This window comes from Falco naumanni, chromosome 1, assembly GCF_017639655.2.
Source record: "Falco naumanni isolate bFalNau1 chromosome 1, bFalNau1.pat, whole genome shotgun sequence".
In the NCBI taxonomy this organism is placed as follows: domain Eukaryota; kingdom Metazoa; phylum Chordata; class Aves; order Falconiformes; family Falconidae; genus Falco; species Falco naumanni.
The window spans coordinates 113316797-113332960 of NC_054054.1; the positions used below are offsets into that span (position 1 = coordinate 113316797).

Consider the following 16164-nt stretch of genomic DNA (forward strand, 5'->3'; position numbering starts at 1 on the left):
CGAGGGGCTGGGCAGGCAGCCCCAGGGCAGAGCTGCCAGGGCCCACAAGCCATCGGCGGTCTGCAGAGGGTTTTGCTTCACTCCAGGTCTGGCCCCATGCACTGGAGCAGCTGCCAGCCCCACTAGGGCACACAGCAAGCTGCCGGGCAGCCCGCATGCACCACAAGCCAGAAGAGCACAGAACACCAGCACACACACCCCCCACCCCCACCATTAATAATAAAAACCCATGAATGAGGGGTTTGGTGAGTTGGTTTATGCAGAGCCACGGAGGCAGCCCCTCTCTGCCAGATCTGCCTGGCTCCCTCCAGACTCACTGCCAACCTCCATGCCGTCACCTTCAGCCAGTGGGACCCCATCCAGGCCAGACCCTGGCGCAGAGGTGCATGCTGGAGACAGGGCAAGTGCCAAAAGCGTGGAGGAGAGGGGGAAAGAAAGAGGCAACAGTCAGAACTACTCACAGAGGCAAAATTTAATGGCAAGTCATCTTCCCTCCTTTATTACACCTTGGTTAGCCAAACAAACAAAAAAAAAATTCTGCAGGTAAAAAAAGTTTTAATGGTCACACAGCACTTTATACATATATTGTAAGCAACCAAGCATCCACATCTGCACGTGAACGACACACCTCTAAGCATGGCCTCAATAGTCAGGTCTTTTTTTATATCATTAAATACTGTACAGAATCAAGGCTACAAACTGATTTTGTAATGCTTCTTCCCCAACCCCAGCACTTAAAACAGTTACAGGCTGTTCTCATTTGTACATCACACAGTCATGTAGCCAGTTTTAAGGCTAACAATATGCATCATGCTTTGGCTTTTTTTATGTGTTTTTGATTTTTTTTTTAAGGTTTTAGCCTTTTAAATTTTGTTACCCTTAAATATTACATACATACACAAAAAATTACATAGCTGCAGTGTGCTCACCATCAACCTCATCACCCAGGAGCTTCACATTATCAAAAGCTTTAGAAAATTTGTAAACCTCTGTGCACGCTTCGGTTTGGGACAGCCAGCTACAGTGAGCAAGTGATGCCAGGGGTAGCGGCAGCTGGGGAGCCGCGTCCCCTTCCAGAAGGCCAATACACACCTTGGTAGGAAGCCCCAGGAACCTGTGCAAAAGCTCTTTATTACGATCAGAGGAAACTAAGAGACTTCTTGGGTGAAGGGGAGGGACTCCAGCTCATGCCAGCAGCCCATGCTCCTCCCTGGGCAGGTGGGCAGCCTGACCAGCCCCTGCTGACCACCTTCCCCTTGAGATGAAAGCCACAAAGAATGGGCAAAGCAGGGAATCCTAGATCTCCTCCATCCCTCCATCCCCAGCTTGGCCCTGAAGTGTTTTCTCCCTCCTTCCCTGGCCAGCAGGGCTAAGAACAGCCCAGCACAGGGGACAGAAGTCGTCGACATCAGTAGATCACCAACAGCAGTTTTGTCTGGTAAGAGGTTTAATCATTTGTGGAACAAGCCTCTCTGCCTGCCCTTCCTTCCCCTGCCCTGAAGCAACAGCCTCACCCCTCTGCCCCAGTCAGCCCTTCGTATTTTGGAGACGCCCCCGCTCCTCGCTGAAAGGGATTCATTCATTTAGCACCAGCCACGGCCAGAAAGGGGCCGCGAGTTACACACGTGCCTTGCACAGCCCTGACTGTGGCTCAAAGCATCTCTCCACACCCCAGGTGGGGGTCTGCACCCCAGGTGGGTCTGCTGTGTTGCCAGACCTCCTGCCTGCAGGGTGGGGAGGGCTGGCTCCTGGTGCCCGAGCAGGGCCAGAGCTGCTGCACAGGCGATCCACCTGCAGATCAGTGCTTAGAGAGCTCTGCAGGCTCAGATCTGCATTTGCAGCCAAGCCCTGCTTCCTCTGGAGCACCTGGAGCAGGACATACCTTCCAAAATCCCAGCAGCAGCTGGTGACACGAGAGGGGCTTTGTAGAGCCAGTCCCCCGGCTCTGCAGCATCACCGCAGCGGGCACAGGGAGCTGCGGGTGGGGGGATTTGGAGCAGCAGGTGCAGACCCCGGTGTTTCAAGGAGTAGAAAGCACTATGCAAAAGCACCGAGATTTGCCTGCTGTTCTTAGTTTCAAAATGAGAAGGCTAGATCCTGGCCCGGGTGGGGGGAAGGGAACGCAGCCCTACTGAGCAAGAGCAAAGGAGAGTTTTGGCTCCATCCTTACTTCTGGCAGAACCATCTGCTCAGCCTGACTCCTCCCTGGGAAGCCTGGCACCACTGGCTCCCTGTGCCGGCTAGAAGGACCGACGGACTCTCCCCAACAGACTGTGCTCCGCGTAGATGCTAAACAGGTGCTTCTCCAATGCCTAAACATTGGGCAAATGCAGTATCCCTGGAGCGTGACCTCCCAGCGTGGACCCAGTGAAAGTGCGCGCACACAGAAAAAGAGGCTTCAGGAAGGTGTCTTGACCAGGAGACTCTGGCAAGTCACTGCTTCAAAGTGCTCATGGTCACCAGCTCAGACAGCTCTCTTGCTGCTGAAACACAGGCTGGTCTCATCAGTTGTTTCCCAGAGTGGCAGGGCAGTGCTGCAGTTGAGATTAGGGATACTATGTGCTGTGCCCACAACGCTGCTGGCCACAGAGGACCCAGGCCACCACGGGAAATGGCTGGCGAGGGAAGGAATTGATAACAGTCCACACCAGTGTCTGATATGCTCCAACTGCTGGCTGAGTAACAGCACACGAACAGTCACAAACTGCTGCTGCTGCTGCAGTAGGGCCTCACCACAACGTGACAGCTCCCTTCCCTTGGGTGACCCTGGCTCAAACAGCTCCAAAACACCCATCTACAGCTGAACGACACAGAAGCAGCAGCTGTGCCAGGTTCACCATCCAGACTAGCTGCTAGATCTACAACACCCCCCAAAGTCACTCGCTGCCGCCTGCCCAGGCAAGGCTGAGATCCAGGGGTAGGTGTAGTGCTGTGTGACAGCCAGGATGGCTGGGAACAAAAGACGCAGATACCTAAGCAAGTAACAGGGCAGAACCCTGAATCCCATGTATTTCTAGAAGACAGGCATGCATGGTGAGGAAAGGGAAGTTTGCCTTACTCTGGAGAAAAAGAAGAGGGGATGGCTAGAATTGCTTCCAGAAGACTGACTAGAAGTTGCAGAACTGCCTGGAAACCCCGCAGCACTACCACAGCAGCACAAGTGCTAGCGCAGAGCCTGGTTCTGCCTACCAAGTCCTGGACTGGAGGAACCTTGTAGCTACTGGTGAACAACTAAAACTAGAGCAACTCCATGTGGTGTAGACAGCTTCAACGCAAACACAATCCAATGTCTTAAGTACATATAAGCTGGGGCAGACTTCATAAAACCCATGGTTAACAGAGAAAAATGAAAGCCTAGAAGGGCATTGCTCTTCACTTCCAGATACTACAGCGATCGCTTCTCCTGGCTTGAACCCCACCAGAACAAGCTGCTGGGTGTAGCGCTGGGTGGGAAGAGTCCTTGTGTGGAAAGGTGCTCCAAGATGAAAGTGCAGAGGGAACGTGGCTGCAAGACTGCTTCTGTGCAGGTCTCAAATCTTAACCATTGCAGGGTCAAACTCGCAAGAGGAGCACATACATGGGACAGGGGAAGGAAGAAGGGCTGGGGGCAAAGAGTTATTCATGCTTAGACAACCTTTCCTCGGAGGAGCAATCAGGCCTACCACCTTCTTTGGAACAAACCAAGCTGAGGAAGAAAAGCTGGAAGGAGAAGCCAGTTTACTGGTAACAGCATTTGCCAATTTTCTTTCTGCTGCTTTCCCTTCTCCCCTGCACCTACCTGTCCCTAACCTGACAGTTTATTTGTCCTCTGTCCACTCTGGGATATTGGCCCCTGCTAAGGCAGCCCGGTACTGCTGCAAGACACCGCGGATACTTTTAATGAACCCCTTGGATAAAGGGAAGAGGGGGAACCCGATATCAGGGTAACCACTCTTCTCCGGAAGGAAACTCCTGTAGCTCTTTCTCCTTTTCTTTGGTTTCACACTAGGCTGCAAGGCAGAGTCCTGGGCAGCCTTCCCCTCGTCCGTTCGGTCTCTGGCCAGGTCCACCTCCCTGGCTTGGCCTGTGCTCTCCGAGTCTGAGTACTGTGGGAGATCACCAGTGCTGGGCATTGAGGTTGTGAACTCCGACTCATCCAGCTCCTCCTTCCCGTCGAGCGCCGAGTCTGAAAGCTCAGCGGCTGCCCCCTGCTCCGAGCTGCTGCCATATTCCCCCAGCGATCCTGCATTGTCTCCTGTGCTCTCGGCCAGGTTGCTGCAGGCAGAGAGAAGGGAGGCAGAATCCGCCCCATTGGCCTGTTCGTGGCTCCGCTCCACCAGCTCATTTGTCTCCAGCCAGGATTCGATACGGGACACCAGGCGCCAGCCATTGCAGCGAAAATGCTCACGGATTTCGTGCTCAAAGACTTCCACCGGCCTGCACAGCAGCTGCATCATGGACTGCACCACCCGGATCAGGGTCATCTCATTGTAGCAGCGACTGTTCTCATAGCCCTCCTGGAGGCCCCGGTCGCTATCAAAGCCTGCCTCGTTGTAGTAGGGCTCGTTCACTAGGATGAGACCTGCCAAGAGAAGGGGAGATCAAGGGGTTAAAGGAGGAACTTTACTGCGGATCGATATCAGAGGCAGACACTGCTGTGATTTCTGCCAAGGTGGCTGAGATTCAAAGGTCACAGCACCGCCTTGCTGAGGTGCCACGCTGGCTTCACCCACAGCCACACCGACACAGGCGGCCCGAGGCTGGCAGCAGGCAGCGTAGGGAAGGGGCTGCAGGAGAACGCATTGTGGGAAGCCATGCTTTGACCTCAAGCGGGTAGCAGAGGCCAGGTTGGACAACCAGAAATCTGCAAGATGCAATGGACTAGTATCGCAAAGGAAGCACTTGTGGGAATGGGTCTCTGGTCTTCTGCTGGGGTGGTGGGGAATCTTGGGCACCACTGCCAGTGGCATTCATGATCCTTGGCTGGCAAGAACACTTTTCCACCAGTGCAATGCACAAAGCATGCAACAGCAGGAGGTCAAAAAGGCAGAAGGGGAAAGGTTTCACAGCTCCTTTCTCTTCCCTCCCCTCCCAGGAAAAAAAAAAACAACAACAAACCCACAAACACACCCAAAGCTTTTTTTTCTTGAATAGTTTTTCTCCTTCTCTTAATCAGAACAAAGGCCAATCTTCACTAACAGGCTTTGAGCTGGCCAGGTCCTATGTTATCGAGCATGGTCCCATCAGACAGTGCAGTTCTGAGACAGTGAATACTGTGACGAGTCACCCATACCAAGCTTTCTCCTGCTTGCTTCTGGTCTAACACAACTACATGAATGTAGCAATGGCACCAATACTGCCAGGCTGCTGGCAGCCTGCCACAAACTGCCTTAGAGCTGGTGGAGGTGAGATCACGAGTCTCAAAGCCCAGGCAGCAGGAGGGAGAAAGGAGATTTCTCACTAGCACCAAGTTGCTCCAGTGAAACTTTTAGTATTTTGTTTTCTAAATTTGGATCTTCAGCTTTGTAAATGAGAAACGGCTTTTCTTGTGGTGTCAGAGGATACATGTGAACTTCAGAGGAGCAGGAGTTGCCTGGGCTCCCTGAACAGAAAGTTGGCCTTGAGGAAGAGATTTAGCCTGTCTGCTCCCAAACTAGATATGGCAGGGCAAAGCCCCATGGCAGGAAGCCCTGGGGCTGGTCTAGACACACCCCTGATTATTCTCTGCTTTGGAAGGAGCATAAACACCAGCAACATGTGCAAAAACATGCCCAAGTAGGATGGGCGGGTGACTCAGTGGGGATAAAAACAGCCCTGCAAATGAAGCCCAGTTTAGCAACTTCAACTAACTTTGGTAACTGGCTGAGGACACAGTTGTTCACCTTTGTCAGCTCAGAATAATAGGCAAACCAGCTCTCTGCTTAGCTGCTGCAGTAAGAAAAAGGGAAAGCATCGTGTCAGGGACCTGCGATGCAGCCAGAAATTGGGACATGAGAAAAGCTTGTATCTGTTTCGACTGCTGAACTGGAGAGATAAGGACACTGCTTCGTCTGGCAAGGTGAGAGCAAGAGGCAGCACTAACCCAACTGGGGTGGCAGATCCCAATTGTGTGTCCCCCCCCCATAAGCCTACATCCCATCCCCTCCTTCCTCTGCCTTTTCCTGTCCTGCAGGCTCTGCAGGAGGAGCATTTACCTTGGATGGAGATGAGTACTTGAAGGAGACTGGATTTACTGGTCCACCTTTCTGTCCCCTGAAATGCGCATAAAAATGTGTTAAAGAGCTGAAGCACCATCAGTTTGCTCTGTGATAATTGTTAGATGAAGCTAGGCCACAGTTTCTGTGTTTCTGTTGCTAAGGTCCTGTGGCTCATAGCAGGAGCGAGGAACTGACTCAACAAGCATGTTATGTGCTAGCGTCCCATTGCACCAACCCATCTCTCCGTTATTTTTTTTTTTGCCAGCACTGCACCCCATCAGGCCAGTTCTGCCTGGAACAGTGTGACCCTACGCACCAGGCACCAGTTCCAACTCCTCCCCAGCGTTGATCTACCTGCCCAAAACACAGCATTTCCCTGGCTCTGTTTGTTCCAGGTCTCCAGCCAGACTTTGTGCCACTCTACATGATTCACCCGCAGGGTGGGAGACAGGGACCCAAACCACAGGAGAACAGCCCATGCTGGTGTTGGCACCTCTGCTCTGTCCAACTGTGACGCAGTACAGCTGGTCTGACCGCAAGACACTCACCAAGACAGAGAAGAGCCAAATACAAAGACAGAAGCAGCCAAACTACACCAGTTACCTGCTCCAGACATCTAAGGCAGATCCCAAAGCCTAAGCCACCCCCAGCTCAAGCACCACTGAGTCCAGAAGTCACCCCAGGATTCCTGGCCCTATAGGAAGTGGCTTGTTCCAAAAGCAGCCTGGCACAACCACTGCTCCCCATGGATGGGCAGATGAAAGCGTTACCTTGCCTATCCACGTCCCCAGGAGGCTGACACACACTTTGCCATTGTCATACAGGTTGGGATTCAGTCGCCCACTGCACTGGGAGAGATAGCGGAAGAGAGGTGGGACAGCTGGGTAGATGTTGGGGAGCTGGATATCGAAGAGAAAGAGGCCATCTTCATAGGGCGTGCGCGTGGGCCCTTTTATAAGTGCTGAGAAAAGATCCTGTGGAGACAGGCAATATAAACCAGGCACTGTGAAACATCCTCTTACCTTGGCAGAGTTGTATTTACGTAGAGGGAGAGAGGGGATGTGATTAACCTAGCGCTTGCAAGAGCCAGCTCAAGCAACACATCTCAGGGCACCTTCCCTCTAGAAGCTGCACTCCTGCAATAGCCTGACACCAAAGCGAGCCTTCAGAGCTGAAGCAGGGCTTCAAGGATGGCCACCAATCCCCAGACTGCTCACTGGCTGCCCTCTTGCCTTTTCTGCTTGATGGGACAGGCAGCCTAGTGGGCAAAACACCTGAAATAGCCTTCCTGCAATGAGGATCTCCCTGTTCTTTGCTGCCCTGACCTGGGGAATGCAGAAGCAGCCGTTTATAGTAATTACAGTCGTATTTCAAATGCCGCGCGCATTCCTGCAGTTCTAATGCAAAGGATTAAGGCTAAGCAGGGAGTTCCAAAGAAAGCGATCTGGATGCTGAGCCCAGCACTAACACACAGGCATTTGAGAGCAGGCACTTGCCATTCGATCCTCGAAGGTTTTAACCATGATGCCATCAGGCAAGGAGGTGGCCAGGAGAGCCATCTCTTTCCGCACAGTGCTAAAGAACTTCTTTGCTTCCGGGGGCTGGAACTCCATTTTCTTGAAGGCATGGGTATCTGCGGGGCAAGGAAGAGAATGGATTAAAGGCTGCCTATGGAACCTGCCACAGGTTCCTTGGGAAGGCAAATCTATCCATCTGTTTGTTAAACGCATCATCTGGAAGAGAAGAGTTGACTTGCTCTGGCGCTGAGCCAGGAGGGAGCCTAGAGATTGATTTTTTTCCCCCCACATTGTACAGCAGCCACAATCTGCATCTCCTGTTCTCTGTCCCACACAACATTGTCCCTGTGCCCCAACAAGAAGCCCTGTCCCACAGCTGGGACAACTGCAAAAAGCAACGACCTTTTCCCTACAAAATCTCAGCATAGCTCCCCATTTTTACGTATGCATGCAGATTCAAAACAGTCTGGCCACCTTTCCTTCACTCATCTGGCCTGGCTGGCTGGCCCACTGAGCACCTTGGGCTGTGCTGTCACCAATGTTCCACAAAACCGGATGCTCTTTCTTATTTTTGGCTGATTAACGTTCACATAAATGAACCGGGACACTCACCCACCAAGGACATCCTGCACAAGAACACCAGCTCCCCTTTTCAACCAATTCATCCCTGCAATAAAAGCCTAAACAAACCCTGCAGCTTTCAAGAAAGTATCTGTGGCGGAAAGCAACTGATCTCCCACAGCCCTCCAAAGTTAGTTACCAATGTGGACAAAAGGGAAGCACGCTTCTGTGGCTTGAGAAGTTGCAGAAGTGCCTAGAGATGCCATCTAAAAGCCAGGTTTAGGTCCCAGAACAGACTGTACTACAGAGCTTGTCTTAATTTCTCCTCCCCAGTTAATGAGCTGTGAAAAAGACTAGGAAGAAGAGAGGATACCCAAACCAAAAGGCCTAGAAACAAAAGGTTTTGCAGAAAGAAGCTGCAGGATGGCAATGCAGGACAGAGTATCCTACTCTGGCCTGATCTGACACTACACACTCACCTGGAGCATACTCCAGCACAGAGAAGACTTCTCCCTTGGCACTGGTGAAGGTGACTCCAGGCTTGCCTCCACTCTGCTGGCAGAGCACTGGGGTCTCACTGGGCCACTCTGATCTCACTGGTGTCTGCACCTCTGCTTTTTCTTCTTTCTTCTCTGTCTCCACCATGGCTTCCATCTTTTCCTCCTCTGCAATAGCCACATTATCCAAGGTCTTCTTTAGATTTTCCTGCAGCTTTTTAATATCGTCCAAGAACTTCTTCTCCCGAGTGGGTTTTTCCAGCTCTACAGTTGGGGAGGTGGGAGAGCCAGTCAGCAGCTGCTCCACAGTCATATTTTTCAGGCTTTCCAAGATCTTGATGGCCTCCTTTAGTTCCCGGAAGCTCTTTGGGGCTCCGTCCTTGCCAGCTTTCTCTGCAGCAAGATCTGCAACTGCCATAGCCACAGCTCCCTGGACTTGTTCCTCTACTTTTTTCACCTCCTCTGCTGCTGGCTCCTCAGGCTCTAAATCCTCAATTTTTGGGTGGTCGTCTTCCACGAGGCCATTGTCTGTCTCCCAGCTGTCGCTTTCATCCTCCCACTCCGAGGATGCCCCGCTGGTGCTACCATCGACAGAATCATAGTCCGACTCCTCAATTTCTGATTCAATATTGTATAAGTGCTAAAGGAGAGCAGAGTTACAAGAGACTTAGGCTGAAACACAGAGTTTTAGTTGTTTTTAAATGCAAGTCAGCTCTCCCTGTGAAAAGAAAGCTTTCACCTAGGATTGGGTCAGGGCTTTTTTCAACCCTTCCGCCTATGCAGGATAGACTGATTTAAATAACATGCACAATGACTGGCACATATTATGAATCAGCATAGCCCATCCTCCACTCTTCAGAGCAGAGCACTAGGGAAAAAGTAAAGAAAGTTCTAGGTGGGCTGCAGCCATCCCAGTGGCTGGAATCCAGCCAAGGAGAGCACGCAGGGGCCAAGCATACCTGGATGCCCCAGGGTTTCTGAACACAGAGCTAGTTCAGAAGGTATTAGGTATCACGTGCAGAGTTAGTATTTCTAGTCCTGCTTCTGTACCAGCAACTGTGTTGGCACACAGCCCTGGCTTGGCTGTCTCCACACTGCATCCTTCCACAGAGACAATGCTGGAATGAGGAAAACACTCCCACCTTTCTTCTTCTGTGGCACACGCTACTTGCCATCAGAGCCCTGCTACACTGCTTTAGCTGTTGTATGTCATTACTGCTTAAAATTCAGCTGAAACAATGAAGCCTAACCCAAATTGCTGAATAAGCTCTTACATAAAACGTTCTTTTCCCCTTCACTACTGGAAATTGAACCTATCCAAACTCCACCCAGCTTCACCTCTTATAAATATGCTTTTGCACATGCTACATCTCTCATGAGATTCCCCCTACAGAGGCTTACAGACATACTCCAGCTACAAGCACCAACAAAGAAGGGGAGCAAGAACAACTTTATAGGGTTGCGCTAGGAATTACAAAATGGAGCATTTTATCTACATGTTTCTGACACTTGAATGATGACCCAGGAATCCTCTTAATCTTGCAAGATACAGCCCCAGAGGCTATAGTACATGGAGATTCGGTCGTCTTGTCAAAGCCTTGAACTGAACCAGCACTGTATAGCTAGTCCTGTGCCACCCAGAGACAGGCAGCCAGCAGAGGTTAGCTGGGTTCAGCACAAGTGACTGCGGGCAGGAAAAGCCATCAAAACGCTCACTGCCCTCAAAGCTAATCCAAATCAGAGTCAGAAAGTTAATTAGCCAGTTAATGCCATCTTTATTTTTAGAGCTGAGAAAAAGCACCCAAACAGCTCATCTCTGGGCACCTGGTAAAACCATGATTTATCAATGCCTGTCCAACTGATAATTCATGTTCCTGACATTTCCCGAGCTCCCATAATTACGCAGACGAACAGAATCGAAGGGACTGGCGTGACACAGCAGGAGCTGCTGCAGAGCCCCAGCACCACAGTGTGAGAACAACCCTTTGTGGAACGCACATCAGACCTCCGATTGTGCCTGTGATCCAAGCACATGTGACAACAGGGGGAAGGGAGACAGCAGTCTGCTTTGTAACGCTGTAGTCCACTGCCATAGTGCAGGCATTGACTATTCTACTGTAATTAATGCAGAGCTGCTTGGTTTAAAAAGAAGTCTTGATCGAGTACTTTCTACTTGCAAAGGCATCTCTGCAGCAGAGGCAGCGGTGTTCTCTGCCACAGCGATGAAGACAAGACCCTACAGATGCAGGTCTTCTCTTATCTTTAGGCTGTCTGCCTTAATTTGAGGCAACAAGGAGAAAAGACATGGGATGAAACAGTGTGGGGAGTAGTGAATAAGATTACAAGACAGTACAACAAAAGCTTCAGACCAATGTAGAAGACATATCAATGGGGTTAAGTGGATTAGCAGTGTGGCTATATCTATGTCTTTAAGCTTGCACTCAACCCTTTTCCCCTCATTGCCCTGGGAAGAGATTCGGGTCTGATCCCTACGTTAGCTAAGGTGACAAATTGTGGCTCTAGCCCAGCTTCTGGAGGAGCTTCTTTAACCAAAGAAAATACTATGGTGCCATTTCCAAGCCAGACAGAACAACCAATTGTCTTTCAGCAGCATCTTTGTTGGGCGATTCAGTGAACCTGGGCTCAAGTCAGAGCTGATGATCCCTGAGCTCTGCAACCCCCTCTGCAAGGCAGCAGGTGCTGGAGGCCAGGAGCAGGGCTGTGGTCAGAACTGTGAACATGCGGTGCAGCGTGTGAAGGGAGCAGGTCTGTTCATACTTTCCTATTCTCTATACTTAAGAGCAGTGATGACCAATTAGCTGGCCAGTCCTCCTGACAAAGGAAGGATTTTCTCATGCTAGCAGAACTGGCAAGCCACCCTATCATTATGGGAAGGCAACAATAAATAGAGCAAGACTTCCTCACCCGGTGAATCTCTGCAACAAGGATTTTAAACCAAGACTTGTTACTCAGCTAAGAATTACAGGGATCTTATGAGCTGGAACAGGACCTCACCTGAGGCAGAATGATAGTTTTGGAGTTATCAGCCCACACCACTTCCACTTTACTGCTGACATCTACACGAGCCACCTGTCCAACCGAAGGCTGTGGAAACAAGAGCAGTTTGTCAGTTCGTTTTCTTTCCCAGGCACTTCAACGCAGAGCAGGAAGGTTTGATAAACAGATGCTCCCCAGTTAAAGAACAACCTGGAGCAATGCTTGCAGCCTGCAGCAGAAGTGGCAGGAGTCCCATGCTGAGGGGGAGAAGAATCCTACACATACAGACCCCACAACACTGACGTGGAGATGGGGAAAACTCCCCCAGTGAGGAGGCAAGGACCAGGAGGGCTGGTCTGGCAGGAGATCCCGGTTTCTGATCAGGACAGGGGCCATCGCAGGGCTGTGGCCGTCCCACAGGCAGCACCACAAGGGCTGCCCGGAATCGGGGTGCCCTCTAGTGGGGTGCCAGCGGGCAGCCCGTATGCTTGGACACCCAGCACCCGGGCCACAGCAGCTTCTCCTGGCAGAGCATGCAGGCATGAACAGACAAGTTGCAGTTGGCACCAGCTGTGCACAGTAAGTAGCATCTTGCACCGAAGGAAGGTTATTTAGGTCAGCTAAGCAAGCTCAGATGTGCTGCTGAAACTAGAACCGCAAGAAGAGCCACACTATACCCCTTAACCCTTTGTAAGGGAAGCGGTCTCGAAAGCTGGAGGTCTTACCTACACAGTAGGGAAACCTATTTCCTAGCAAAAAGTGTGTATCCCCTACAATATAAATTGTTCCCTCTTCCTTCCCAGGAGATCAATCAGCTCAACCAAATTAACATGTACGTAATAACTCAGATGAAAACCAGAACCCCCAGTCTTCTGTTGCTAAGTGAAGCTGGTTTCACAACAAATTCACCTTCAACACTTGCTCAGGAGCCCACAGAATATCCTCACATTAGAAATTACTCTGAAATCCTAAGCAAGAGTTTTATTAAAAACCCTCAGGTGTGTTTGATTCTTGTCTCAACTTTGTTCTTGCTCTGCTATAGACTGTAAACTTGAAATCCTTTGTCCTTGGTGACATCTCCACCAAACTTAGAGATTTGATATATTACTCACGACAGCAGGGGACATGACACAAAGCTAGCAAGCTACGGAGTGGGGCTGAAGGCCCTCCTGTTGACTCTTTCAAGTGTCTCCACTAATACTTGGTGACAATACGGTCACATAACCGTGCCCAGAACCCACCTCATCCTCCTTAGCTGTGGCTCCGTCCGAGTTGCCAATGCGAATCACGATGTCAGTAGTGCGGAAGCGAAAGTCTGGATGATCAGCAATATCATACACACTCACATCCTCCTCCTCCCCGATGAGCTGCATGGGAGACAGAATGCAAGCATGTCAGCTCCAGGATGCTGCACTGACCTTCAGAGCATGCCTTCAACACCTGAAAGTACTTTGTGTTACATTTGATTAATTTTTTCAGTCGCCCCAACAGCCTGCAAGGAGCTGCTCATGTCCCTTCTTGTCACTTTGTCCTGCAGCACATCAATCAAGGCACAACAATGAACAGAAGCAGATACTCTTGCCTCATCTGCTCACCCTCACCTTTACTTTAGTTCCACATTGCTATGATTACAAGACATGCTAGAACATTTTATTCCCTTGTGAACACCCAGATTTCTCAAAGCAGTTCACTGGGGCCCAAAGGGTTACAGTTTACTTTTGAAATGATCTAAGGCAACAGGAAGTATCTGACAAAGTTGACAATTAATGGGAAACATCTTTCCTTTGATTTCACCTGCAGGAAGAGAGCTATGAGCTCAGAAATAACGAGAAACCCTAGGCCAGGCTGATGTTCTGCTTCTGGATGCAAGGGGTCCTGCTCCGTTATGACAATGTGGTCTCCCACCTCAAGGCAGAAAGCAGTGCATGAGATCTGTGTGGTTCAAGTCTCCCTCATCTCCAACTAGACCGCAGTCTATCGAAGACTCTGCAAAATATAGTGTTCCTACAAGCCCTGAGAAAAAGGTATTAGGCTTACTATAGACAACAGTGTCTGGCAGAGGCGAACAGGACAACATGCAATAGAATTGATTCTCTTTCCACAAACTAGCAAAGACATGGGAAGGAAAAATTCCTACAGTGAACTCAAGCAATCAACTGCCTGTGACAACTTCAGCAAAAATCTTTATCCATACCAGAACCTGATGTTGACTATGGGATATAATCCCCCTGCTTGGTCTTTGCTGCCTTGCAGACATCTACAAATACAAAGTGACACTACCGCTAGCTAAGCCTCCCAGGCCCAAGAACACATTGCTGTTCCCATCCTCAAGGTCAAACTCCACAGCAGAGCCGGCAGGCTTATCTGTTTATTTGTGAACCTTGTGCTTTTGTGCAGCTGCTTTCTCTTAGCTGGTTCCAACAGGCACTGGCTCCTCCACATACCTCCACATCGTCTCCGCTGGATTTCAACTTGAACCACTTCACCACGCAGGTACGGCCAATATGGTCACCGGACTGCACAACTCCATATAACCCGGGGTCCTGGGAGCTCTGAGCTTTTGGTCACAATGGTAGGGAAGGAAACAGACAAGTTAAGTGGAGGAGCACAGACTCTGCACAGCAACTGAGGCTGTCAGCTCCCAAGCTCTCACAGCTGAAACCTTCCATTTGTGAATGGCATGAGGAAAAACAGTTCTTCCTACGCTGTCAAAACTGTACTCAGCTAATGAGTTGCATTTTAACGGGGCATAAGGTGATGATAAAGTAAGATTACGCTGCATTGGACTGGGGGAACACATTCACTTTGGGCCCACTTTCAAGCTCTATCACCAAGAGAAAACACACTCTCACCTTAAGTGCTCTGCTCTCCAAATTAGCTCCGCCCCAAGACTGTCAGAGCTTCTGGACATGCTGGCCAAGAGCTCCATGAGGGTAGCCCTGGCTGCCAAGTTCTTCCTCTAGAAATATGCTACCCACAATAGTTTTGCTCTTCTGGAAAAATGGACTGGACCACAAAGGTGGAAGGTAGGCAGCATGCAGGCAAGTATACATGTGCACATGCATGCATCCGGGATCCAGCAACATCATAGCTGGGCCTGAACCACCCCTCAAGGCCTGAGCTGTTATCCAGCACACTTGCATTCAGACATCTTTCAGTTTTATCTGGCTGACAAGGACCCACCTCCCAGCACTCTTAGCAGTGGGCTGCAAGGAACCGTGGGCATCTCAGACTGCTTGGAGAGTATGTTTGACAGACAGAGGAATACAGATTCCTAGAGACTTAACTAGAATGGTAGAGCTGGAGCTAAATTTAGTTGCCACAAACTACATCTAACCCACCAGACCAGTCAGATTACACTCATCAGAAATGGCCACACAAAGCAGCACCTTTTTTTGCTAAACCAGCTTTCCCTCTTCCCAACCTGACAATATCTTGTGCTCCCCACTGTTGAGGGTCTACCCTGATGGAAGAGGAGCTGAGAGCCAGATGGTGTGCCATTTATGTTTTATATCCAAAAGCTTTAAGTCTCCTTGAACTTGTACTGTGACCCTCACTACAGTAATCAATTGGTTTGGTGAAGAAAAGGGATGCAAGAAGATGCCTCTGTATCCCAAAACCCAACCTGAAAAAGTAGGAGGGTCTTGATAGACAAGTCATACAGAGAAAGCAGCCTGAGGTGAGCTGTTCATTTCTCCCCTCATTCTGCAAGAGCTCTGATTTGTTGACACCTTCATGAAGAAGGTGTGCCACCTCTACTCTACAGAAATACTGAGAATCCTAGCTTTGTTCCTTGGCATTTATTCCTTCCACACCTTGCCAGTTGTCATAGTTCAATTTTGGTATTTAAATAGTGGTTCTCTGCTGACATTCATGTTAAGTCAGCTACCGTAAAAAGGGCTACAATGTACATTAGGAGATCCAGGCTGAAGAATACTTTGCAATTTAAGAGCATGTTTGTTCCCCAAGAAAAGCATTGCTTTCACACCCAATACCTCTTTTGTCCACCACAAAATCCCCAGGGCAGAACTCATTGTTGTCCAGATGATGGACTGGAATCAGCTCATTGGAGCGAATATTTGTCTCCACAGTGCCATCCTGCCACATCACATCAGCTGAAGTCATCGTGGTCACCACTTCTACAGCAACCCTGAGAACACAGAAAAGCAATGAGTTACCAGGGGGAACATGCAAGACCACAACCAGAATGCGATGCTGCCAACATCAGGAATCAAGATGGATCTCAGCCACACAAAGGTACACATATCAGCAAGGCTAGGAAGCAAGTAAGGAAACCCCATCTAGTCCCAGTGTAAGCAGGAACACAGCAGGCTTTGTTTTGATGGGTTCTCAATCGCTGCAGATATGTTGCTGGACTTGCTTTCCAGGGAGCTGATGCTGAGCTCCCTTTTATTC

The 16164-nt window shown here is 50.0% G+C and overlaps 1 protein-coding gene across 1 annotated transcript in view; it reads right to left on the bottom strand.

Moving 5' to 3' along the window:
* Window positions 1-454: 454 nt before the first annotated feature.
* Window positions 455-16164, bottom strand: part of UBE2O (ubiquitin conjugating enzyme E2 O) — a 65972-nt gene continuing 50262 nt past the window's right edge. Inside the window, exons 10-18 of the mRNA XM_040579158.1 lie at window positions 15744-15898; window positions 14193-14305; window positions 12990-13115; window positions 11767-11856; window positions 8734-9391; window positions 7673-7809; window positions 6947-7150; window positions 6174-6231; window positions 455-4561 (exon numbers count right to left, since the gene is read on the bottom strand). Coding sequence (XP_040435092.1) covers window positions 3798-4561; window positions 6174-6231; window positions 6947-7150; window positions 7673-7809; window positions 8734-9391; window positions 11767-11856; window positions 12990-13115; window positions 14193-14305; window positions 15744-15898 — 2305 coding nt within the window. The 3' untranslated portion in view covers window positions 455-3797. The remainder of the gene's footprint in view (window positions 4562-6173; window positions 6232-6946; window positions 7151-7672; window positions 7810-8733; window positions 9392-11766; window positions 11857-12989; window positions 13116-14192; window positions 14306-15743; window positions 15899-16164) is intronic.